At 34.6% G+C, this 27,463-nt stretch overlaps 1 protein-coding gene across 4 annotated transcripts; it reads left to right on the forward strand.

Moving 5' to 3' along the window:
* Window positions 1-10,605: 10,605 nt before the first annotated feature.
* LOC126979608 (mutS protein homolog 4-like) lies at window positions 10,606-27,463 on the forward strand. 4 transcript variants are annotated; one of them, XM_050829028.1, is made up of 11 exons: window positions 10,606-11,064; window positions 13,288-13,614; window positions 14,864-14,967; window positions 15,826-15,928; window positions 16,874-16,990; window positions 20,581-20,682; window positions 21,768-21,881; window positions 23,052-23,122; window positions 24,291-24,428; window positions 25,162-25,351; window positions 26,561-27,463. In XM_050829028.1, the coding sequence occupies exons 1-11, from the start codon at window positions 10,993-10,995 to the stop codon at window positions 27,422-27,424; spliced, it is 2,202 nt and encodes a 733-aa protein (XP_050684985.1). In that variant the 5' UTR covers window positions 10,606-10,992; the 3' UTR covers window positions 27,425-27,463. The 4 variants fall into 4 exon arrangements, with proteins under 4 accessions (XP_050684985.1, XP_050684987.1, XP_050684989.1 ...); XM_050829030.1 differs by lacking the exon at window positions 10,606-11,064 and having other exon boundaries at window positions 13,243-13,614; XM_050829032.1 differs by lacking the exons at window positions 10,606-11,064; window positions 13,288-13,614; window positions 14,864-14,967; ... (1 more) ...; window positions 16,874-16,990; window positions 20,581-20,682 and adding an exon at window positions 17,647-17,700.

Below are 27,463 nucleotides of genomic sequence, written 5' to 3' on the forward strand. Positions count from 1 at the left end.
TCGTTGGAGCCGTTTCCGAGATTCAGATTATATATATATATACAAGAATTGCTCGTTTAAAGATATAAGATTATTACGACAAACTCCCTAAGGAGTTGAAATAACTCGGCTTTGGTTGGTTAAGCTTGATATTGCATTACAGCCACTCTAGTAACGACATCAATTAATTAATAAGAAAAAGTACTCTTTAAGTTGCCAAAATTGTACTTTCTTTTGTCGCTTTATAATCCTATCATGTAATAAACTCGACTGCAGGCACCATATACATACCGAACTTTCTAAGGAATCCGTTCTTTTGTTTAGAAGTTGGGAATGCTTGCAGGTGTAGACTATTGTTAGTTGGAGTCATGAATTATCTATATGTTATCATATTCTTAGCTGATGCGTGGAATCTTTCGAGAGTTCTGACGCAGCAAGTAACGGGAGCCGCTTTAGGAGATTATTTGTATTTGACTCATGCCAATGTCTAAAATTGCCTGAATTTCGCGGTATGTCACATGTCGATCTTCCTCAATCAGCTTACGCACAGCATCAACGTTTTCTTTGGTGACTGCAGTTTTTGGACGACCTTGACGGGGATCATCACTGAGCTTGACACGTCCACGTTGAAATTCAGTAAACCAGCGATTAATTGTAGTTTTGGATGGGGCTTCATCACCAAATGCAGAAATCTTCCGGTCAACACACTGTTTTTGTGTAAAACCACTTCGAAAGTCATAATAAATCATCGCTCTAGAATTTTCTCGAGTCAATTCCATTTTCTCAACGACTAAACCAGTTTGACAAGACCTTGTGACAAGACCGAGAATCTTTTTTTAAATAAATAAATGGTATGGATATTTAAAACCAAGGAGTTTTCAATTAAAAAGATTTTAATATGACAGGAACAGTGGAAATATGCCATTCCCGATACTTTTAGTGCAGCCTATGTACCATGTCCACAATCTTATCAAAAAAAAACTTAGAGAAACCTAAATACGAAGACTTGGTTCAAGCTGTGCGATCATCGTTATACCGACCGCGACAGAAAAATGAATATGCCTATGCCTGTCTCGGAGCCGATCATGAAAGCTAAGGTAAGATGTTTGCCGAAAAACTAAGTTAAATTTCTTTCAAAACATCAGAAGGATGGCTTGGAAAATTCAAACAACGTCATCACATTAACGATCGTATAATTAGTGGAGAAACACGAAGTGTTGTTACGAATGTTGGCAGGTAAATTTACAGAAAACCTTTAAGCCAATGTCGAAGTAGATGACTGCCTGCTTACAGCAGCTGCACTCACAGACAAAGAAATTTTGAAGATGTGATTGATGAACCTAGAAAAAACATTGGAAAAGTACCTTTAGTAGGTGTCAATAAATATTGGAAAAGTACCTTTAGTCGGTGTCATCCAAGATAGGTTTGCAACTACATGGTTATAGGTGTGTAATTTTAGTGCATGTTATATCTATTGTTTTGTAATAGTGTTTTTAATGTCGGTTGTTTTTTTGTTAAAAAATTATATATACACCCATCCTGCACATAGCCCCGACTTAGCACCTATGATTTCTATATCTTCCACAAAATCAATGATTTGATGAGCGGTTTCACTTTTACCAATTCCGAAGAGGCAGTGATAGCGTTCAATCAGCACGTAGAAACATGCCTTCAGATGTGTGGTCCTCCTGTTTTAAAAATGGTTCGATCGCATAAAAAAATGTTTAAAATGTAAGGGAGAGTATTTTGAAAAGCATAACATGCAAACATAATATTTTGGTTATAACATGTTGTTTTTTTAAGTTACGTAAAAAGTGTGACTTACGTATAAAGCACAAAAGGCATTACTTTCTCAGAATTGATTCCTTAAGAATTGTTTTTGATGTCATTTTTTATATTACTACCGCTTCGGAAACAAATAGCACTCAGAGAGAGAAGAAGCGGCGGAAATTATATATCATATAATAATTTTTTTTTGAGTTCGAGGGCAACTTATTTGTATTTAAAAATTTAATCTATAGAGCGTACTTAGACTATGCTAAGACTTTACTTACGTAAAACTTTGCTGAGTGTGACTTTGGCATTAGCTTAAGCGCAACATAGTTTCAGCTGTCAAATGACTATAAAAATGAAATCCACAATTATGCTAATCGTCCATTGAAATGTTAAAATTTAAGGACCGAATATTGCATTTTTTAGAGGACGCAATTTTATTTTTGGAACATATGTGGGGGGTCAATAGAAGCTTAACCCCAAATTTGTGGTGTTGCATTGTAGTCATATAAACATATTTATATGCAAGGAGATTTACTACAAATTATGTCGATATGATTTTTTCGTAGTACGCATAGTTTCCGAGATGAAACTGTGTTTGCACTTCTTTTTCCAAGATGGCGGCTGGGGAACAGTGGCGGCAACCCCACAAACTTAGGGATCTATTAACCTTGACTATTAAGACATGTCCCAAAAATAAAATTGCGTCCCCTAAAAAATTCAAAGCTCATGTAACATTACAATGGTCTATAATCTTACACTCAGCTAAGTTTTGCTTATGTAAGTAAAGTCTGAGCAAATTCTAACTACTATCTATAGATCTCAGCTTAAGAAGTGGGCTCGAAATTCAAGATACATAATTTTAAGTGAAAAGTTCTTTGAGTGAGTGCATTTAATTACGTGGATACTGAATGAGACTGAGCCGTAAAGTTCGTGCTCGGCTCTTCGGTTAAAGTCGACTTGATCCGCCTAAGACGACACTCGCATAGATGAAGTTTGTATTTATGTTGTTGTATTCCCAGAACACACCGTTTTATTATATCAGATAATTATTATTGTTTACAATAACTAGATTTAGGTATAGAGACCAGGCAAGTTCCATTTTTGTTAAATAAATAGAGTATCTAATAGGCATCAATTGCTTCTAAGTTAACAGGGCATAATGAATATTATATAAGTACTTATTTTCTACTCAGCGTGATAATTAAGAAAAAATAAAGTAATGACTTGCATAAAAAATAACTAAATATTGTGCTTGTTCATGCTTACTAACAAAGTTATTATACTATCAGCTACTGATCATGTATTTTTAATTCTGTTATCACTCGTTTTTGACGTAATAATTTAAATATACCAAAAGTTATATAAATATAAAGATTGAGGTTGAAATTTATGATGTATGGAGCTAATAAATCGTAAAATCTACCACCTATTCGAAAATGGATGCCTCTAACCTGAGAAATTAATTATAATATTGTACAATAAAATTTATTATTACATAGCCTGAGTGCGGTCACTTCATTCTCAATCTCTGGTATCAAGAAGAAAGTAATTTATGTTATTAGTCACTTTTTCTCATAAAATCACATAAATTGTCTAAAATATTTTGTAAAATTTCAGGCGGCCACAGTGGTTCTCGGTCTGCAAGATCTACAAGTACATCTGTTGTGGAAGCTAGTGTTATTCTAGGTACCGACTTATACCATTTTATCCATTTCAGCCGGAAGTCGTCCACCGCTGGACGAAAGCCTCCGCCAAAGATCGCCACGACGATCGGTCCTGCGTTGCCCTCATCCAACCTATTCCGACGATCTTGACCAGATCATCGGTCCATCTTGTGAGGGGCTTACCAACACTACGTCTTCCGGTACGTGGTCGCTATCGAGGACTTTACTGCCCCAAACTGAATGGCCCGTGTACCAGTTAACTGCCACGTGGTTGCTACTATTGTTCCTTGTTGAGCCTAATATTGTTTGTCATGTGTATAAATTTGGGGAGTTTGACATAACCTCGTCACGCATTGCCGGCGGGTTAGCGATCGCAGCTAATGGTGGTGCTCTCTTGGAGAGATGCTGTTGCCCATCCTCTGTTCTTTGTATCCCTTAGTCGCCTCTTGTGACACCCGCGAGAAGTTCTTTTTTATGATAATAAAGGACGAGACGAGCAGGATGTTCAGGTGATGGTAATTGATACGCCCTACCCATTACAATGCAGTGCCGCTCAGGATTCGTGAAAAAAATCCCAAAAATTCTGAGCAGCATTACACTTATTGCGCTCGTCACCTTGAGACATAAGATGTCAAGTCTCATTTGCGTAGTTATTTCACTAGCTTCGGCGCTACTTCAGACCGAAACACAATAATGCTTACACATTACTGATTCATGGTAGAAATAGGCGACGTTGTGGTACCCATAATCTAGCCGGCTTCTTGTGCAAAGGAGCCTCACATCTACAGGCACATTTTGACATACAGCAAGTGTTAATGCAATAGTGCAAAAAGGAGCCCATATTATAATTGTATTCGTGTACCCAAACAAGACGATGGATACTCCGTTAAATGTTTAATTTCTTACGAATACTATATAAAAGCTTTCGACACTTTTCTCGTTGGTTTTCAACCCTAGATCAGAATTATTTTCAAAAAAGGTTTAATATCATCAATATCTCTCTTTCTTTTTGTTGTAATTGTTTTTGTAAGTGCTAGAGTACTTCAAACAGTGCTTAAAAAGGCTTAATCGTATAGGCCATTTTGATACATGTTTCACTAAATTGTGACTCAGTCACTTCCTCATAGCTAATACCCCACCAAACCATCACTGAAGTCCTTCCTTGGAGCTTCGAGCATAAATACGGTCATTTTGTTTGTTAAAATGTTGCACAATTTTAAAAACATTCTCATTCGTAAGCAGAAATTATATGTGTCGTTTGCATACCGCTTCAGTAGTTGTTTGGATTTTACCACCCTATTCTTTTTTAAATTATTAGTTAAGAAATGACCAGTACGTCTCATATAGGCTGCAAGTCCTAAGTCATCTTTTAAAATACGCGACAAGGTTCTAGGTGCTATCTTCACCTTAATTCTTTCCCTTACTGCTTAGACCACCTTTTTCGTACGAACACTACGTGGACTGCCAGATTTTTTTCTGTCACAAACAGAAGTCTCATTGTAGCTATTAATAGCTTGGTACACAAATATTTTACTAATACCAAGCGTATGGAGAGTACTTTATGTAATGCAATCATAGGTATTCCGTTCTTTTTATCAGACCACTCCATTTTAATATCGCAAAATATTGTACAATGTATTGGCGCCAAAATGAGAAAACTCAATGAACAATCAAAAATGATCGATTCCAAATTCAAATGTAATATTATGGTTATTTTTAATTGTAACAGTATTTTTGGCCAGTCTAAGTATTATTCACTCGTTTGATTTTATTTTCTTTGACATTGTAATTCGCCGAGCAGGAGGTGTGAGAACATGTTAACTGATCCTGCAGTTATAAGAAAGAGTCTTATTATAAATACGACCATTAACTTTTTTATTGTAAGGATCAAATTTTTTTGTAAATCATTATATTTTTATCACGAAACGTTTCGACAGCACCACACGCGCATGAAGCAATTAACGCTAATCCTAGGTAATATAATTTTCTATTCCTCATGAATTGACATCATTCCATCATATACAAAAATAATTAAATCCGATTTGTAGACTCAGAGATTAGCACGTTTAAAAAAAGTCAAACAACAAACAACTTTATAATATTAGTACAGGCTATAAAAACTAATCCTTGGCAAATAACAGATAAGCTATCCAGAAGTGAAGACTGCGATTGTCATTTGGAAATAAAACTGCGCCATAAATTTGTACATTGCAGCTATATCAGAAGGTCGTGGGATGGCTCGAGGAGAAATAGGAATGGCTGCAGTGGATTTACGTCACCCTCATCTAGTGCTGTGCCAGTTCAGTGACACTCTACTCTATACGCATACCATGACGAAGATCAACTTTTTTAACCCCGTAGAGGTATTTTTGATCATTTTTAGAACATAGCAGATAACATATTCTAATTAGTAAATATACATACATACATTAGTGCTTAGATACATATGTCTAGTCGTCCCTTATTAGATATAGTTCTATAAATATTGATAAAAATTCGTATGAAAAACTATTTTAACGAGTTTTTTTATTATTAAATACTTGGACGGAAAAGTAGGCCATTTCAAACCGCGTGCAAAATGCCAAGGTGACAAGCACGCCCTGTCAATTTGTTTGCGTTGTTGTTATTGACGAATGTGCTAAGAAATTCAGAGGGGAGAAAAGTGCCACTTTCCTCCCAGAAAACAGGGTAAAAAGCGAGCTATCCGCGGAGGTGTGGCAAAAAATATTGATTATCAAAGAATTCACGTTTCTCTCTGCGTTGAATTTGTAAAATTATTAAGCATACAACCGCAACAAGGCGACAACGGGACAAGGGGAGATCTGTGCACTTATCCAAACTCCAACTATCATAGAGCCATGTCCCAATTGTCATATTTCTGGACTTCCGCTGCATTGCATCTGTTAAGAAGTAGACAACCATCACAACGTATCAGACAGAATCGTGATTGGTATCGTATTACAAAAATATTATCGTCGTCACCATCGCCTCCATAGTCAAGCAACATCATTTCATTTATAACCAAAGAGTGGAACAAGCTACGTCAAAAGCACGTTCACTTATGTAAAAGTGTATTTTTCTGGAGTTACAAGAAATTAGGCGGTGGTAGTGACTTACCAATAAGGTATCTCTATAGGAATCTCTCACTAGAAGAATCAACATTACGCAGGCAGCCTAAAAGTGGGGTGGCGCTTTGAGTACATTACCCATCTCATGTACCTAATGCCTGTGAAGGTATTTCGCTGAATTGTTGGATTACAACATTTTAATTCAATACAACCGAACTGCGATTACGGCAATGAACATGTCTTCATTGACCGTATGTCTCTGCGGTTCTTATTTATCATTGATAGTTAAAGAAGTTTGGTTTACAATGCCTTTCTCTCCAGATAATATTCCCGCACACATTCTGCGAGGGTGCCCAACCGAATCAACTGTACCAATTGATAAAAGACCAATATCCTCTGATGCAGCTCACAGCGGTCCAACGGAGACATTTCAATGATGCTGCAGGAAGACAGCAAATACAGTCGCTTTGCGCAAAGCAATACAGCTCAGTATTACTTCAAGTTGTACATAAGTAAATATTTGTTTATAACAGTTTTCAAAGTCATACTGTCAGAAGCAGTACTTTATTTTATATTTTCTGAAAAACCTTTTTTTGTGTAATAGAGTGACATTCGAGCAGCATCTTACCTGATGGGAAGTAAAAGCCATCGCCCATGATAGACATCTGTAAAAGAGCAAAGAAATTTTTACTCTAACGTACAGAGTTTGAGAGCGCCTTGTCGTGCAGAGTAAAGTGGAGGGCACCAGAGGGCGAGAAAGGTCGCCCATACGATGGACCGACCAAATAAAGCCTGCTGTGGGCGGTCCATTGATCGAGTGTACCAGACTGTCGGCCAGCAAGGAAAAGTGGCGAATGCTCGTGAGGCGAATCACATCTGCCCCAAAAGATGTCACTCCCGATGACCACGACCGAACAGAGTTTGAGAGTATGCTCTGAGATTGATGGCCCCTAAGTCCTAATCGGTAATCTTAGTCTGCATTGGTTGGAGATACCACGGAAAAGGATTCTAAAAACTGGCTGTGCGAGGCACGAGGTTTCTTCCGAAACGTACTGCTGTGGAACACCAGACATCAATTTTGTGTTTTTGCATTTTGATGTTATATCTTATGGTGAAAGTCCGCCACTAGTATTTCGGCTAGTGCTGATTATTATTACAATTTAATTTTAAATGATATCATTTTTTTATTTGGGAAGATGTGATAATAGAAACCTTGAAGGGTACATATTATGCAATTTTTATTGAAAACGCTTTATCCTTTCTATTTACATTTTTTTAAACAAATAATTATTTCAGGTTTTACGCACTAACATCAGCTGCCGCTGTTTTAAAGTATGTGGAATATATTCAGTGCATAGTTTTTGTGAGAGAATCACTCAAAATAGAATATCATTCATCGGAGAACACTATGATAATTGGTTATTATATTTTAATACTATTAGGTATGCTCTGGAAAGTGTTAATACAAAAGTGGACAATTCAAAATAAATTAGGAAAGCCTGAAATGCAATTGTAAATGCAAAAAAAATAATGCAAGCGGAAAATAAATATCTCAAACCCTTCACAGCTGCCGCCATGACAGTGGAAAATTTTATTTTATCAATATCACTATAGCGTTATCAAGACATTTCATTGTTATTGCTAAATAGCTTAAAATTGTCTTCAAGATAATAATTATTACGCATAAAATGATTGGTGTTACAGATAACAGAGGATACATTTTCTTGACTAAAATACTTATTGAATAATCCTCCAAACTTAATTAGATCTCTAGAAATTTGCTTTGCTAATGCTTATGCACTACCTGCCCTTGATAATGCTGATTAACCTGGGTGATGACTATTATTTCGTAGTTGATTTTTACTGAATATTCTAAAATATGACAGTATACATTAAAATGTTTTTACAAACATATAGACACATTAAATAATTCTATATCATACTAAAAATCAAGAAATTAAAGGGACTGACGAGTTCCCATTTATTAATGCCGCGTCTAGCAACTACGCCTGACCTGAAAATTCTTACCTACCTTTTTTTTAAAAAGAGGGCAAAGTCTGTAGAGGACAAGACGTGATCTATGTAATCTCTACTTACTTTAATTACTCTTGAGCACACACACAAAACCGTATAAAAACATGTGCAGTATTTAATACCATTGTAAAGTGTAGCCTACTAGTAAACAGACACAGTGTTGCAACTCATCCATTTGCGACTGTTTCTTTACGCATCGTCCATAGATTTTTAAACTTAACCCCAGAAGTGAGGTTGATCACTAATTCATCATCATCATCATCATCCACGAAGACGTCCACTGCTGGAGAAAGGCCTCCTGCAAAGATCTCTATGACGATCGGTCATGCGTTGCCCTCATCCAACGTATTCCGGCGATCTTGACCAGATCGTCGGTCCATCTTGTGGGGGCCTACCAACACTGCGTCTTCCTGTACGTGGTATAGTTGTATATACGATTCTTTTTTTCTAGATGTAGGCACAGCAACTCAGTTGGAACTAGTCCAGCCTTTAGTACCATCAGCTGGCCCCACCTGTTGTTTGTTGGGTGTACTTGGACCTACGTACACGATAGCTGGTATTCGAGCATTGAGAGCAGCTATATTGCAGCCTTCTTGTAAAAAAGAATTCATAGAAGCGCGATTAGATGTTGTCAATGAGTTGATTGACAATGAGACTAGAGTTATGATTGATTTGCAAGTATGTTGTTTTTTTATGATATTAAGTTTATCTTTAGAACATGTAACTTTTAATGACTTTTCTAGGTTTTTAATAACTTTCTTGCTTTGAAATAAAATATACAAATAGGAACATAAAACCTGTCTATCTAACATAAACGCTTACTTTGATATTGAATAAAATATAGAAATATATAATATAAATTGGTCCATTCCCAGGTGGTATCTTTTAGAAAATCATTTGTATACAGTACTTCTTAACCTTCACCACACACACGTTTTACACATTAAGTACTTGTGCTTTGTATATTTTCTAGGATCCTGTTGTAAAAGCATACACATCACCTAACAAAAGATTTACTAAATTGACTTAACCAAGTAGTTGATATAACTTAATTCTTGGTTTCTTTTTTTTTTTCGAGAGGAGGAAAATACAATTACTTATTTACAGTACGGAGCGTAATATGTCGGACTCGAGTGTCCGACATATTACGCCCGACATACCGACTAAACCTCCTCTATGCCCTGAAGGCTTTTAGAGCGACATAGGACGTGGGCCGTGGAGGCCGCAAAGACTACGCAACAACAGTTCGCGGCTCGATCCTCGGATCGGCTGTGTGCTTGTGGGAAGGAGAATCTTGATTTCCACAAGACTATCATAGTTCCTGAAGAAATAGCGAATGTGCCTATGTAACTGGTCTGGCCATACATAGTGTTACGACCTTAATTTCTATTTTATAATTAATTCGGAATGCGTTTATCAATTTCGAACATTATTCCAAACATATGTTTTGAAGTTATTATTAAATAACAATAATGCAATGGGTTATTAAAGAAAACAGAATTGTAGTTTATATAATCGCCTTACCACACTGAAAAAATTCCACTGGATGTACAACCGTCGTTTTCAAGACACATAAATGATCGCTGTTAATGCTGTTAAAGCCAAAATTTTCCAAAAACATATAAGTAAAAAAAATATTATCATGAGAAATAAAGATTCCCGCAAGTAAACCATAACGTATCATCAAAGAAGATTTGAACCTTAGTGCTTACCTTCATCCAGTATATACAGGACATGAAGTAAATCAAACTGCCTACAGCTGTCATAGAGGCTCGATCACAATGCTGCCTCAGTACAATTACATATAAATCCTTTTACTGATGTCGAAATTATCAAAATTAAAGAGCACTACAACAAACGAAATGATAGAACATACACTCATAACTCCAAAGTAACTCACAAGTGCTCGGAAAAGTGCAACGCGGTTATCATGCTGCGTCAGTTATAGTTTTAGTTACAACTTACAGTTTAGTAGAACATATTTTTTTTCTGTAGATACTACAATAAAATAAATAATTGCATTTTTATCAGTGGCACAAATTTTGGCCAGACCAGGTTATTCGTAATATAGGTAATACAGCAGTTAATAATGAATTAATTTCTTTATTTTTTTCTATAATGCATCTCCAGGACCTAAGTTACACATAACGCGAATGGTTCTCTACTGCAGCAGGAAGGTGGAATAACATAGTATAGGACATAATACTATGAAAATTACTAAAATAAACTAGGCGGGCCGTATCTATATCAGTTGATAGACTTATCTTTAATGCTGCAGAACTGAGTCTATTAGCCAAAAATAACAATATTCACGTATCAACCGAAAACGATGATAAGTTAATCTTTTTTAGGATGTTTTAAAAAAGCTAGCTGATATAGATAAGATTCTATTTCTATGTATTGAATCTCAAAACCAATCAAAGGATAAAGGCGAAGCGCAACTAAATCAAGTACTTCTATTGAAAACAACAATGGAATTAGTACCGAAACTTGTTGAGGCGTTGCAGCCTGCTGAAAGTGGACGCTTGCGCAAAATGAAAATAGTATGTACTTCATTTTAAAAAAATATCATTTTTGTATTGTTGTTATAAATAGGCTTGGAGTTTATTGTTCAAAGGGAATTAATTATACGACAATCACAATTTATCAAGATATAGACAGATAGAAAGTCCTATACTTTATCTGATTCCACAAAGGGCTAATGGCAGAGATTGGCTATACCAGACATCTTATTAATGAAATTATAACCTATTGCGAAATATTATCGGTGAGATGTATATTATTTTACAAAGTAGGTAATCTAAATATCCTTTAAAAATCGGAAAAATGTCTTTTTTAGTTTATAAATGTATGTCTTATATTGTGATTCTGATGAAAAAGCTAACAAACCTCTACGTGATGTTAAGGAGTCTTGAAAAATTCAAACATTCTCTAGTTATTTGTACATATTAAAATTAATATTATATAAAAGTATTAAAAAAAACTAATAAACACGCTAAAAGCACAAAATTCTCTTTGGTATTCGGAAAATGGAAATTTTCCGATTTATCTATTATAAGGAATAATATTAGATAAATCGGTTAAAGATAATGGTTTAAAACTTTAAATTAACATCAATTATTTATATACGATGCTATCGACGAACAAAAATCTTATTTTGTTTTTTCTTGCAAATTGAAAAATGAAATATTTTTAGTATATTAATGTATTGTCATCGGTCCTCGATAAATCTACAAATCTGGCCGTTTGAAGTGGGTCTAAATCGCGCCCAAATGAGTTGGTTACAAACAAACATACACAGAGGTGAAGCTAATTAAAAACCGTGTCAAAAAAGTGTAAAGGATGTCTGTACATGAAAGATATTTAAGAAAGCTATTATCGGGAATAATTTCTTAAATTATTGTCTCTTTGTAACCGTTAATTTCAGAAACAGCATGACTGTTTTACACATCGATTCCTCAGTTCCAAAGACTAACAGTTCAGAAAAGGGTTTCAAAAGAATATAACTCGAGTTTAACTGTTTGAAACTAAAATATTCTAGACTTATGAAGAAATATTGGAAGTAATAAATGAACTGCTTCACTTAAGGATTTGTTTCTTTTTGGAATGGAACGATTTCTCATTCTTATCTCAAACTTATTGAACTTCGGACTTGTTACACTTTGGAACTAAGGTATTGATATAGTTTTCATTGAGATTAGATTGGTATGGATTGGACATTTCTGTTTGTTTAATGTCAATCGGTTGAAAAAATAAAATGATGTGTCAAAAGATAATGTTGAAATTCACGCAAATAAAGTTAGAGACAAAAGCTCGTAAAAAATATACTTATAAAATAAAAAATAAAAATAAAAAAGCCTTTTATTTCTTACAGAAATGCTGTTTACAAAGTCGATTAGTTTTGTTAGTATCAATAAGAAAAAAGATTAAGTAGTTAGTTAATTTAGTTATTATGTTAGTTTTATAAAAAGGAATTAATTTTTATGCATTTTATTCTGCAAGAACCCCTCTGCAGGTAAAGGCCTCCTCCAAATTGAGCCAGTTTCCTCTGGATTGCGCTATTTGTATCCAGTTTGGACCCGCTGTGTGTTTAATTTCGTCCTCCCATCTGTTGCAAGGTCTCCCTTTCTTTCTTTTGCCCACTGGCCCCCTCCATTCTGTCGCTCTTTTTGTCCACCATTGATCTTGCATGCGTGCTATGTGTCCTGCCCACTTCCATTTTAATGCACGAGCTGGTGCTAGACCATCTGTTGCTTTTGTGGTGTTGCGTATTTTTGTATGCCTTATTTTGTTTATTCTTTTTATATTTAAAAAAAATATACTTAGTTACTTTAAATTAAGGATTTGTCTCCGCTACGCTCCAGCTAGATACCGCAGGCGTAGTCGCAAAGTGCGGCAACTAATAGTACGTTCAAGTGGGCGAACTTGATCCAGTCGCGAACAATGTGTGACGTTGACGTGCCACATTTTCTGTTAAACTTTGCGAATAATTTGAAACTAAAATGCCGTGTTGCGTAGTAAAATAGGAAGAAATAAGAAAGACACTGGGATCACATATCATCAGTAAGTATTTTGTAATAAATCAATTTCAAAAGTAACACGAAGCGTATGTTGCAAAATTTTAAAGATAATTTCCGTAATAAAAAAGCTATTGTTCTCAGGTAGTGCGGTATATAGTCTAGGAGACCAATCCTTAATCTAAGCATAGTTATAATTGAAGTTCGTAATTCATTCGAAATTATTATTGATTTGTACTATTATTTGAGGATTTCGAAAACCCACAATACACCGAGATAGCTGAAATAATTCGCAACGTAATACTGGATGACGTTCACTACGAAAAGGGCATTATGGGCAGTCTGCAGCGATGTTTCGCAGTCAAGCCACAGATCAACGGGCTCCTGGATGTGGCCAGGAGAACATACTCAGAACTCATAGAGGATATACAGAAGAATGTCGAACAGCTTGGTGAATCATTTGAATTGCCGCTACGATTAAATCAAAACGTACTCAAAGGCTTTCACATTGTGTTGCCAATTCCTAAAAACAGGAGGGATTTTAATGTAGAAGATCTTCCACCAATATTTATTCAGGTACAATTTCAAAATTTTACGAGGTTATGTCTAAAATGATGTTCTTCTTGACTCTAGGTGGCTAGGGAGGGATCTTGAGCAGTGAGTGAAATATAATAATTATGATATGAAAAATAGGTATTGTAGGATTCACATACATTGGCGTCTTTAGGATAGACCGAGAAGTGTGGTCAGTCTAGGTGCCAGGTGCAAAATCGATTTCGAATTGGTATATAATATTTCGAGAATATAATTTGTATAACGCTTTTAAAAGGCCCTAAATAAAATTGAAAAATAAAATTATTGTTTTGTTGGTGATACAACATTACAGTGATGTTTACCAACGGGCGCCAAAAGTCAATTTCGCTTTTCCTTGATTAAGGGCTAGAGCAGTAACAGATAAGTTTGTAAAAAAAAATATCTTTTCCACAAAAAAACACAAAGCCACGTTCTTTTTTTATGGAAAAAGAGGACAAACGAGCGAACAGATTTTCTTGCAACATCAGAGGATTCACAGGAGCTTTGCCGGCCTTTAAGGAAGGTACCCATGTCGTATCGTCCCGGTAACACCGCACAAGGAAGCTAATTCAAAAGCTTTGTAGTACGTGGAGAATGTTCCTTGAAAACCGCACTTTGGAGGACCACCACACATCCAGGTGGTAGGAATGATATCCTAATTTGTGGCGCGTCATGCAAATGTTGAATTCGGCGGCAGGGATCAGGTGATACAACACTTGGAACACTCCCCGTGATAAATGCGGTAGAAGGCACACAATGAAGCGACATCTCTACGCATCGTCAAGTGATCCAGCCGTTCGAGCGTCCTACTACAATTACATTGTTTCTGTGTATTTATTATTATTTATCAAATATTTTTGTGTATTGAACGATACAGCTCAAGATCCATACTCAGGGCAATATATAAATTGAGTAAATTATTATTTGAATATAAAGCAACCATGCTCGGAAGACAAGGAACCGTAATATATGCAGTGTATAAGGAAAAAAATTATACCTTTCTGTATAATATTATGACTTCTAGGAAATATATAATAACATCCATAACCTTACATACCTTAGTAATGTTAAGTCTGTTTGTTTAATATGGATATACAGTAAAATTACGCAATCACCATGATAAAATTATGAAGAATTAGGAAACTTCACAATGTATTGTATCCCACAAACAGAACAATTCATGCAAATATTGGCCCCGTTTTTGGTACCTACGAATCACGAGTTTCTTTTCAAATAATAAATCTATTTATAGGTCGTCCACAAGGGAGCTAGTGTGACAATGACCACAGAAGAATTAGTTGTACTTGACCAACAGGCTAAAGAGGCGCTCAATGAAATACAAAAAATGAGTAACATGTAAACACCAAATTTTAGATTTTTCACTGCTGTAACATAAAATCAATAAGTATCATAAATCATTTAAATATTAATATCAAAAACATATGCCTTCCTACAACCTTATCTAAGTCAAAGCTTTACGGCACAAACTAACTTTGGCAATAACAAATATGTTAAAAGTACCGGTTAAGCAAAAAATGTGTTGCACCATTTGACAATTTTTAGACGTCATAACTTTAACTGTTAACCGTAACCGTCAAATCTTCGTTGGTTAAATGTTAAATAGCTAAATAGCGACTTTCAAAAGTTTCAAATAAATATTCGATATTGACTTCATATTTCGCTTTTTAACTTTAACTATACCATATTAACATTCCGCAGTCTAAGTCCAGTTAAAGTCAGCGTTACCTAAGAGCTAATATTATTCAACCCAGCCTAAGATTTAATACAATCTAAAAATTCAATAGGCCAAATAATTTGAAAATAAGATATCCTTCTTTTTTCACAAGATGTTATTATGATTTTGCCATATTTTGTATAAATATCGGGCTTTTTAATAGTTGACTTGCAGTCGGCACCGACTTCACCTGGGTTGATTTTAATGGATATAAATATATAACATACTATTGACAAGTAGTGGATTATTTATTTCATCAACAATCGTTTTCGCAGTGCACGCCTAGATATTGATTTGTATAAACAATTTTTTAAAATCTTTGGTTACATACCTAATCATCAATTTTGATGGGGTTTTTTTTCCAATAAAATACAGTCCTTATAACTTGCTGATAATTTAGTTTTGTTGCTCAAAATCCATATAATATTCGTTTTATTTGATTTATTGATTTAGAAATTTACATAATAAGTTTCTTTTAGAGTGATAGCAGTATTACTGCGAGACTTACGACCATTTATGCCAAGTCTATACAAACTGTGTGAAAACGTCGCCGAATTGGACATCTTGATTGCTTTGGCTCAGGTACGAAAGTTTTTGAAATTCATTTAATAATATAATCTATAAGTACTACATATTCTCAAAAAATATCTTCGTATAGAATGCTCCGGAAGTGCGTCTTTACGTACAAATATGCGGGAGACAACTGTCTAGAAAACAATTTATAAGTTTACTGAAAACTTTTATACGTTTGAGTATTATGTCTGAAAACATTACTTATGACAGCTTCTCTAGTATTTACTTAGTAGAGATCATCCCTCTATATGCCATCATCCGATAGTGAAACAACTTGCTTACAATGGACGAGAGTTCCTAAGAGCTACTTTAACCTGATTTCTGCCGAAGATTTCCATCATTCCATCAGCAACTTAACTGTAGAATACAGAATATAATGTACAACTAAACTGTAGAATGCAATTTGCGCAGTGTTACAGATAAGACATGGGTACCGTGTCCTTTAAAAACATATCAAAATATTGCAATAGTAGTTACTATAGTAAAGGTGAACAGATCATTTGATGGAAACAGTGTGGTATATCTAGAATGTGTTAATAGTACTATATAGGATTTAGTTTGAATTATATTATTATTATATGGTAGGTACCCATTTAATGATAATGATATGCATTCAAAAAATACCTACTAAAGCATTGTCTTTACGAGTATTGCAAGCTTAGATAATTTATACGTCTAGATAGAGCCCATAGCTAGAGCTATACAACCGATAAAAAAGGGCAATTATTTCTTTAGTGTGAGTGACAAGCTATGTCTTACAGTCGCGATTTGTATGTCACTTTGTGTAAATATGCTAACATAGCTTTATATCTTAGAATAATGACACTATTCTAAGCTCAAACTAGAAGTAAACTGTCAACATCATATTTTTGGGGATTTTCACAGCTGTCACAGACTATGTAGTTGTATAAATGATCTAAGATTGCAAGTATTTAATAATTTCAATTATTTTAGATAAGTACAGTTGGATCTTATGTTCGGCCTGAATTCAGTGACTACATGGAAATTAGAAACAGTGTTCACCCTTTGTTGGACTATAATTGCCAAGTCATGCCTGTACCTAACGATATTGTAAGTCATTTAAAATTAAATTAAATAGAGTCTGGCTAATGAAAGCTGAACCCAGCCATTTAAGGCGAAGAGTGGGGAGAAAACACGCAAACTAGGTGTTTTTAGGCAAGTTTTATGGTGAAAATATAGCATTTGGAGTGTTAATATAAACACTAATTTATCTTGTTAGACATACCCTTAAGTCTAATTCTTAAGTTGCCAATGCAATTCTGTTGGTTATAGTTAATACACCAGAGTTTTTGAACTACCATTTGTATTTACTGTTAAACACGCTGTTTCTCGGTATGACGCATTTGTTTAGTACGAAACTCAGATGGGTTATTCTTACAGCTTGTACTTTTATTGTGTAAGTCAATTTATTAGGATTAGTAATTAATAACAAGCATTATAAGCATATAACTGTTTACGCCTTACTTTTTGACATAAGTAATGTAAGAAAGTATTCGCTCGCAAAATATGATCAGGCGTTACATTTTTCATGCCTGTCATCATTCACATACTTTAATCAGCGTGATGGTGATATAATTACCTCTCACCTTGCTGTATCAGGCAGTGGTATACTATTGATTCTGTTTTGATGTAAAAAATAAGAATAATGAGAAATAAGACTGGGCGGAAAATTAGAAAATCAGTGAAGTTGTCCAGAAAACGTAAATCAGTCCTTGTAAACGATGTAAAAAGATGACTCAAGAGATGCGTGACAGCTATGAGTAAGCACAGAAGTACCTATTTTTATTTACATAATATACATTTAAGTAAAATGATATTAAAACCAACAACATTAAATATTTTGGCTAGCCTGTATGTTTATATTGATATAATCATGCATTTTCGTTTGATAAGAACACCAAATAACAAATATTCTCGAGTCTAATGTTAAAATTATTATCTCCTAAACTACGCAAAATCGTGGACATACATAGGGGTGATTCGGATACTCATCACCATGAGGCTTTAAAATTTTTGCTTTGGACGTCAACTTCTCAGCCTCTGTATAATCTGAAGTAATACTATCCAATAAATAATAGCTTTATTCAAATTATTGATTTGCTGTTAAAAGTGCGTTGAAAAGTATTTCATAATACTGTACTCCAAGTCATGAAATCGCGCAGATAATTACCTATTATGTTTATGTTTACTTATCTAAACATACAGAGAAGTTTTCAATAAACAATCAATTATAAACATTACAACAGAAATATTTTGGATAGTGATCACAATCACGCAGTAAATTTGAAACGTATGGTTACTCTACGAAATTACAAGCCGTCCGTTGCGACAATGAATAATATAATTATTGTAATAGCTGTAAAACGTCGCGGGAGTAGGCATGTTGTGCCACGGGCCACGGCAATGTTTTTGTGCGGTCGGCACTCGTCGGTGCTCGGGAATGAAGCAAGCTCCTCCCACTTGCTCAAGGTTGCTGGCATTTATTGTCGCCTTAAAGAAATTGCAATAATAAATAAAATATCATTATGACAATGTCAATCAATCTGTTGTGTCTTGCGGTTACATCGGAGTTTGTTCACATTGAGTTTCTCGAATATTTCTAAGCGAACATTGGTAAAACGATCAAAAGTGGCTTGCGGCAAGTTTTATTTTACATGATCTTACTATGACCAATAAATTTAAGAAAAACAAAAAGAGAAGGAAGCGTTGTTTAAGAAAAAAAAGTAAATGTTTAGAAGTCGTAATGACACAGTAGACATATTATGTGAATTTAATTCGTAGGTTAGTACGGTGTAATGAATTTGATACTTGATTTTAGACAGTAATACGGCCATATTATTTAATTTTTTTTGTTCTTCTACATATAAGTTTTTCAACTCTAAAAAGAATCAAGAACGAAAAAAACAATGGAGTATTCAGCACACCGGGTAAGAAAAGACCCCACCAGGCTATCATACCCAATTTAGCTTTGACATTCAAGTAAACAGGAATAAAAATTGACGAATTTTATATTGTTAACAAACAGGTACGAGGGCTGCACTAAAAGTATCGGGAATGGAATATCGCCACTGTTCCTGTCATATAAAAATCGAATACCATTTATTTATTTAAAAAAAGATTCTCGGTCTTGCTACAAGGTCTTGTCAAACTTATTTAGTCGTTGAGAAAATGGAATTGACTTGAGAAAATTCTAGAGCCATGATTTATTATGACTTTCGAAGTGGTTTAACACAAAAACAGAGTGTTGAAAATGTTGATGCTGTGCGTAAGCTGGTTGAGGTAGATCGACATGTGACATACCGCGAAATTCAGGCAACTTTAGACATTAGCATGAGTCAAATACAAACAATCTTGCATGAACAATTAGGTGTAAAAAAGTTCTTTTCCCGATGGATACCGCATTTGTTCTGTGAAGAGCAAAAAGCGGTTCGCGTTACTTGGTGCGTCAGAACTCTCGAAAGATTCCACGCAGGATCCTCAAATGCTGTATACAACATCGTATCAGGTGATGAATCCTGGATATACGCGTACGAACCCAAAAAAAAGTCAGTCACGAGTTTGGGTGTTCGAAATGAGTTGAAGCCAACAAAAATTGTTCGTTCACGGAGTGTTGCAAAAAAATGGTGGCCACGTTTGTCTCTTGCGACTATTCCTCTTGAGGGACAAATAACGGTTAATGCAGAATGGTATGCTAGAATTTGTTTGCCACATGTCCAACTTCCTCCATTACGACAATGCGAGTTCTCACACTGCGCACAGAACAAAAGAGTTTTTAGAGCAAGAAAACATTCAATTATTAGACCATCCGCCGTACACTACAGCCCCGGCCTAAGCCCTAACGATTTCTATACTTTCCCTAAAATAAAGAATAAATTGCGTGGTCAGAGATTTTCATTACCTGAAGAAGCTGTGGACGCCTACAAAACGGACATTTTGGAGACCCCAACTTCCGAATGGAATGGTTGCTTCAATGAATGAATCCATCGTATGGAAAAATGTGTCAAATTTCGCGGAGAATACTTCGAAAAGCAATAAATACATTTTTAAATAATAATGTTGTGTCACTTCCATGATTCCCGAAATTTTCAGTGCCACCCTCGTAGCCACATTTTTATTAAAATGAATAAAGTCTGTTTTCTTCCTTTATTGCTTTTATTTTTATGTTCACCTCAGCTGTGTAGCAATATTTATAAGATATTGTACTTGCATTGTAGGTATTTGTTCCCCATCCATACTCTAGGTTCTGATAACATTATCCCTATGTGCGTTGAAGTAACAATTTTAAATAATACATGTTTCCTAAAGTTATGTTTAAAGAACCCATGTCTATATAATGTTTGTACAAGATTAAGTAATAAATGGCTTTATGAAATATTACGTAATAATAAGAAAAAACGAATACCCTTACATAATAACTGTTAAGAAATTATCAAAAAAAAATAGAAAAATACCAAAATTATTTATTCCTACTTTAGTTGGTAATATAATGATATGACGTTTTTTTTAATTTGCCGCCTTTTACTATGTTCAGCTTTTATTAGCCAGACTATATATATTTGGGAATAAAGAAAGTCGTTTATGGCTGAAAAATTAAATAAAACTACTTTTTAGTATGCGCAATAAATATTTTATTGTTTCAGTTTGCTACTCCCGAGCACAATTTTACACTTATTACTGGTCCGAATATGGGAGGGAAAAGTATTTATATCAAGCAGATAGCGATAATGCAAGTCATGGCACAAGTAAATCTATCTAAATGCCTTTTAGTTATTTTATCAAGTTTGGATAACTATGTTTGATTTAATACGCGGGCTTCAAATGATAAGTCTTCAAGTCCATCCAATACGTTATAGGAAACAAAAAAAACAAAACCGTCTTTACCCGAAGAAAGCTTCTTCGCACAAGATGCCAGCTAAATGAGTACCTTAGCGGCGTTTACTTAATACTTTGCTCAGATTACTTACGTAAAATTTAGTTAAGCGTAAGCTTAGCATTATAATATCTAAGTATCCATTCCTATTTAATGGCATAATATTGATTTCGTTTTCATAGTCATATGGCACCTGAAATTATGCTGAACTTAGGCTAAGACAGCCCAATGCAAAAGTCGAGTTCGCGTTCTATGACGCTGATTAGTTCAGTTTACGTAAGTAAAGTCTGACCAAAGACTAAATACGCTATACTTATAGATCGCGTTACGAACGCCTTAGACGACGTAGTTAGTGAATTTATTGGGTTAATGTGACTTAACAACTTATGTCTCAAAGTGACGCAATCGCAGTGCCGGTCAGAATTTAAGGTTTTTCAAGAATACTGAGTGGCAGTATATTTATTGTAAATTGTAATTGGCAGGGTGTATCACTTGGCATCAGGTGTACCTTTCGCTCGACACGTCACTATCTCTCATATAAAAAATCGCAACATTTTTTAGCGTTTAACCTTATTCCTGTAAATATCTATGTATCAAACTAGACACCGTAAAGACACCAAATTCACCACACCACACTGAGATAATATCAGAATGTACCTCAAAGATATAACACTATACTGCTGTATGTTAGTAAGTAGGGGAGAAAGTTCAAGAGAAAAATAAACAGTGGTGGGTTCATCCTTATTTTGCCTTAACATTTCATTTTAAATCTCTATCGGAATAATCTGATGAAGAATTATCCTAAATTGATGGTCTTGAATTTGAAATCCTTAACTACTAGGTAGGTATGATTAAAAATTAACTTTCTGAAATCAGTGCCGGTACTGAATAATAATAAATAAAGACTATCCAATCGACTGAAGAACAAAAGGAAAACAATAAAAAATACTTTTGCAGTTAGGGTGTTTCTTGCCAGCAACAAGTGCTGTGCTAAGGTTGACCGATCGTATCTTCTCAAGAATCGGCTTCAATGATAGTGTTGAACTAAATGCATCTACTTTCGTGGTTGAGGTAAGGTATATTGATTAACCATGTTTATTGTTGACATAGGTTTCTGTCCGCAACTTCGTTCGCGTTAAAAACGTATCACGCACCCTCGCCGTTCTCAAAAAAATCTTGAAAACTGTATATTTAGTTTAAAGCGTGAAAGCACAACTGACATTCAAAGGAGGGTGGCGAGAATGGACCCATATAATTTTTTAAAATTAAGGAAGCATCGAACAAGTACAAGTTTATATTAATTAGAAGCTTAAGTTTATAAGATGTTTATACAAAAATTATTGAAGCGCTAAGATATGGGAGTCTAAAGAAATAAATTATTATAATTTATTAAAAAATTATTCATCTTGCACTAACGGAACGTTTTGCGCAATTGCAATTTTTTTGACATGACAGTTCTTGTCATTATTTAGAAGGATGTTCCGACACCGTCAAATTATCTATACCTACTCAAATCAGTAATTCAGTACCTAGTCATTCTAAATAAGATTCAGATTCTTATCATTTTATGATACTAAGATCAGTAGGTAAGTGTATTAAAAGATTCGATACCTGCTTGAAAAAAAAATGAATTGTGAATCCTCAATTATAAGCAACTGGCCTACCTTTCACTTATATATATTATAATATTATCTTTTAACAGACAGTAATTAGGCATAGACCTAAGATACAAGTTATTGATTGAACAATAGATATTAATTAATAATTTTAGGTTATATTTTACTTTTAGGTATATCTTTCTTCTCCCACTTTTTGAGACATACTAACGATTCGCTTTTTTCTTAGTTTTGTTACGTTCTACAATAATTATACGTTTCCATGATGTACGCCACTTCTTTCAGTGGGTCCCAAAATACATGAATTCTCGCCATCTTCCTTTGTAATATTTATGTAATAATAACTGTGTCTACTCATAACTATTGGTTTTTGTGATTTCTTTTCTTTTTTCGTGTATTTTTTTTACATACATGCTCAGTTTCCATAGGCTCTATAAATGTCGATTGTGTTTCTTACCATTTTTTCTAAACTCAGGTTTTTCGAAGAGGTGGTAAAATAAATAAGTTTTACTTTTTTGTGTTAATTTTAAAGCGTTCAATCAAGTTTCACTTGATTAATTAAGAGATAAATCTAAGTTAATGCACTATTAATTATATTTATTTCTTTAAAACATGATTTTTGTAGATGAAAGAAGTACAACATATTCTGCAAGGATTAACACCATCCAGTCTTGTCATTATAGACGAATTGTGCAGGTAACACTTATAAACTTCACTTATCGCGACTTATATAGATAACTATGATACAGATTATGTAAAAACTACCGTTCCTATTCCTATTACAAACTCTTCATCACTTATATTTTCTTCGCGGTCGGTTTCTTCACAATTGGGAGGCACCTTTGCACAGGATGCTAGGTAGATTATGGGTACCACAACGGCGCCTTTATCTGCCGTGAAGCAGTAATGTATCAGCATTACTGTGTTTCGGTCTGAAGGGCGCTCAACTGCTACCAGTATATCATTCGCTACTTCGGCCAGCAGCTGATGGTACACAGTCGTCGGACCAAGTTTATTATTAGCCACTAAGTTACTTCAGCCTTGAGGAAAGCTGTGGACAGGACGAAGATGGATAATACGGAGCATTATAATTGTGACCTAGATCTTTGACCCGAGTGACCTTTAGTACCTTTTTCTTATAACATTAAGGGACGAGACGAGCAGTACGTTCAGCTGATGGTAATTTAAACGCCCAGCCCATAACAATGCAGTGCTCAGGATTATTGAAAAACCCACAAATTCTGAGCGGCACTACAATTGCGCTCGTCAACCTGAGACATGAACTTAAGTTTTATTTGCCCAGTAATATCACTAGCTACGGTCACGGACTAGTAAAAAAAGAAAGACTCCGCGCCGTGATATTAGCAAGTGAGGCACCTTTATGCTAGTTACGGGGTTACGGGGTATACCAGTTACACAAAATTTTTTCTCCCTTAAATAATCATATATCCACAATATACTTTTATTTTATTGTTTTTACACTTTCACAATGCACGACGGCATTTTCAAAATATTTTATTGAGACGCAAACTGCTCTGTCACAGGCGATGACAATTCTCATAATGGCCGCCTATCGGTAATGTAAGTGTGTGCGTGGGGCTATGTATTTACACGTTAATCGGCTTGTTTTTGTGCTACACTGTTATGTAAGGTGACACGGAGTTCTTAATTTTTTATTCGTCCGTGGGTACGGTGCGCTTCAAACTGAAAAGCAAAATGCTTTCACATTACTGCTTGACTAAACTGGCGGCTTTATTACCCATCTAGACGGCATTCCGTACAACGAAGCCTCCCTCTAGTAAAGCTACTACGAAGATACGAAAAGTAATCAGAACAAAATAAAGGAAATTTTATCTTTTAAAAGGGGAACGTGTGTAGAGGAAGGAACCAGTATAGCGTGGGCAATATGTGAAGAATTGTTACTGAGCGATGCGTTCACGTTCTTCACAACACATTTTATGTGTCTGACTAGGCTGCAAGATTTGTATTACAACGTCATCAAGTAAATATTAGCTTTATTTATTAGAATAAAAAAAATTATACACGTTTATAGCTGAATTATAATAAAAAGCCACGAATTGAGCCAGTTTATTAAATGACTATTTATTGGTCTTAAAAACCAAGAAAAATATTTTTGTCTCGCTCTAAAAAACAAATAATTCTGTCTGTAATAAGGGTGAAGAGATGCGTTGTCGGCCCTTAAGATGGGAGTATGCTCTTTTCTTGTAGGTCCCATTAATTCCACAAATTGGTTGTGTGAGGCAAGAAATTTATGGCAAAACGCGATTTGTGTAGTGCCAGACGTACCAACCTAATTCGGGTGATATTTAGCATTTTGACGTCCTGGCTGGTGGTAGTTTTAATTAAGTACCGGATTTTTAACTGACTAGAGTTTATTGACTCGTTTATTAATAGCTGTAATGAGAATGCATAGGTAACGTTCGTTTGTTTGGTTAATTGAGCACTTTATGAAATCTGACGGACATCAACCGCCTGTTCGGAGTATACGCACTTATATCTTCTTCAGTTTGCAAATCTTCCATGCCTGAAGTTAGACTACTCTTTCTTCAAGAGAATACTCTATTCTTTGCAAAAAAAAATATTTAAACGTTTAGTTCTTTGAGTAAAGATGGAGATTAGGTTTTAAAGTTGACGAATACTTCAATTAATCAAGGAAAGCTTAAGCATGAGTACCAGTTATCTATAATAATTATTAAGAGATATCCATTTTGTAGTAGACACACAACTGTCACTGAGGAAAATTCTGGAGATGTGCACAAAAGACTTATCTACCAACATAAGATTGAACTGGGGATCACAAATATTGAGCACTATGGTCTCGCTTTAGCAGCCAAAACTAATTTGCCTGTTGAAACTGTCCACCTTGCAAGAGAATTAGCAGATTTTATTACTAAGAATAGAAAGGTTGGTAATCGTGTAATTACGCGTCATTTAATATGATGGATAAGTTAACTTGGATTTATTCCTATCTTTCTAATTACATAGTGCTTATATATGTTATTTAAGCAAGGAACTAAAAGAGCATACTCTAAAAAGATATTTTTAAAAAGAAAGAAAAATAATTTATACACTTAGGTCAAAATGGCAATAATTATTTTGAATATCAAAACACCAGCACATCGGAAAAGTTGAGCTCAAAGCTGATAAGAAGTGGCATGAAAATAATTGCCATTGTTTTTTATGTATAATTTTGTCTATACATATAATTTAGTTTATAATTACTCAAACTATTGACTTACTTGTGTTAGTTAAGAAAAAGAATTGAACAAAAAACTCAAAAGAGTAATGTGTTCAGATGCTGTTGCATCAATCCGCATACACTGTAAATGAGTAAAGGTATTATGCGAACATTTATTATATTTTTAAAGTCACAGCTTAAAACTTAAAATCGTATATTAACAGTATAATAATAAAAATCCCCGAATTCAGGACCGCCCAGACACCAAGTTAAGAAAACTGCGGCCCTCTTGAATGTTTCGTATCTAGCTTTTCATCGAATTCATGTGGTGAATCTGATAAAATCAGCACTGTCTATAATACAGAAAATGTATTGAAAAACTAAATCAAAAAGTACCTATTGCTAGCCGATAACACAATAACTTTGAATATAGGGACATAATCACAATGTGGTGCCAATATTTTATTTATTATATTAGATTAGTTATTATACTCTTAAACATTACTTTACTGAAACATTACCTAATCGGCTTCTTATAATAAGCGTTATAAGCACCATAATTATTAACAATTAATACTCTAAAGATATATTTGATTTGCCCATCACTTCACTCTGTTACCTATGTACCTAGGTATAAGGTTTAAAAAAAATCCTTACTAATTGCAAGAGATGTCGTCAAATATGTATGAAAAAACAAGCTAACATGATCTTGAACTCTGAAAAACAAAGTACATTACTATTTTCGCCACCCACCCACTTTGGACATACTTTCGAATCATGCAATGCTACGGATCTATATAAACTTAGGTTCCTAATAACTAACAATACGGTAATTCTGTTTAACATAATAACTAATCCTTCCATATATAATATAACAAAATCGTTGCATGTACGTATCAAAATCTACTTATCTACTGTACTGTAATTTTTTTCAGCCTCAACATCAGGAAGCTAAAAATGTATCAGATGATTATATTTTATACCAATTAAATGCAAAAATTAAACAAGAAATGCGTCGTAATCATAATTACGAAGAGGCAATCAATATTATAATAAATCGGTTCGCACAGGAAAATCCAGCTCTCATACGAAAACTCCGCAAAGAAAACAGCTCTACAAGCACGGATTTCAATGAAAATAATACTAATACACCAGAAAACGCTACGGAGGTCAAAACTAGTGAAATTTTAAGTGAAACTAATCAATCTAATAATAATTCAAAGTCTGCCAAAGTTTGTGTAATTAATGCTGAAAGCGGTATGGAAATTATGAATAACATAGAATCTGAAAATAGTTTTACTAGGGAAGATTTCACTGAAAACCCTGAAGGAATGGGTGGTGACAATAAATCAAATGTAAAGACTTCAACAGATATGCTGTGCACTATTGATAATGAAGCAGAAAACTTATTTTCCAGGGCTACTAATCAAAATAATTCTGATCAAAGTAAACTCTCATACGAGACCAATCATGCTCAAACTGGGCATAATAAAGCTTTTGAGAGTGATAATATTGTAATTGATGATAATATAAATGGTTTCATGGGCTCTGCACCAGATAGAAATGAAACTGATAATAAAAACGCTAACACAAGTTGTGACAGTAGTTCAAGTTTGGCAGAAGCGTTAACGCAGATTATCTATTCCAGTAATTCAGATTCCGATAAAAGCGTCGACTTTATATCAACCGATGAAGAACTCGTGGATGAAACAATACGAGAACTAAATATCTTTACGACGGAACTAACAGAATTGCAAAACATTATTCTAACTCCGCCCATTGGTTTCAGAGACACGTAATTAAATATAAGTATGTCATTGATAAGTTTTACTAATAAA

The sequence above is a fragment of the Leptidea sinapis genome, chromosome 3, assembly GCF_905404315.1.
Source record: "Leptidea sinapis chromosome 3, ilLepSina1.1, whole genome shotgun sequence".
Lineage (NCBI taxonomy): Eukaryota > Metazoa > Arthropoda > Insecta > Lepidoptera > Pieridae > Leptidea > Leptidea sinapis.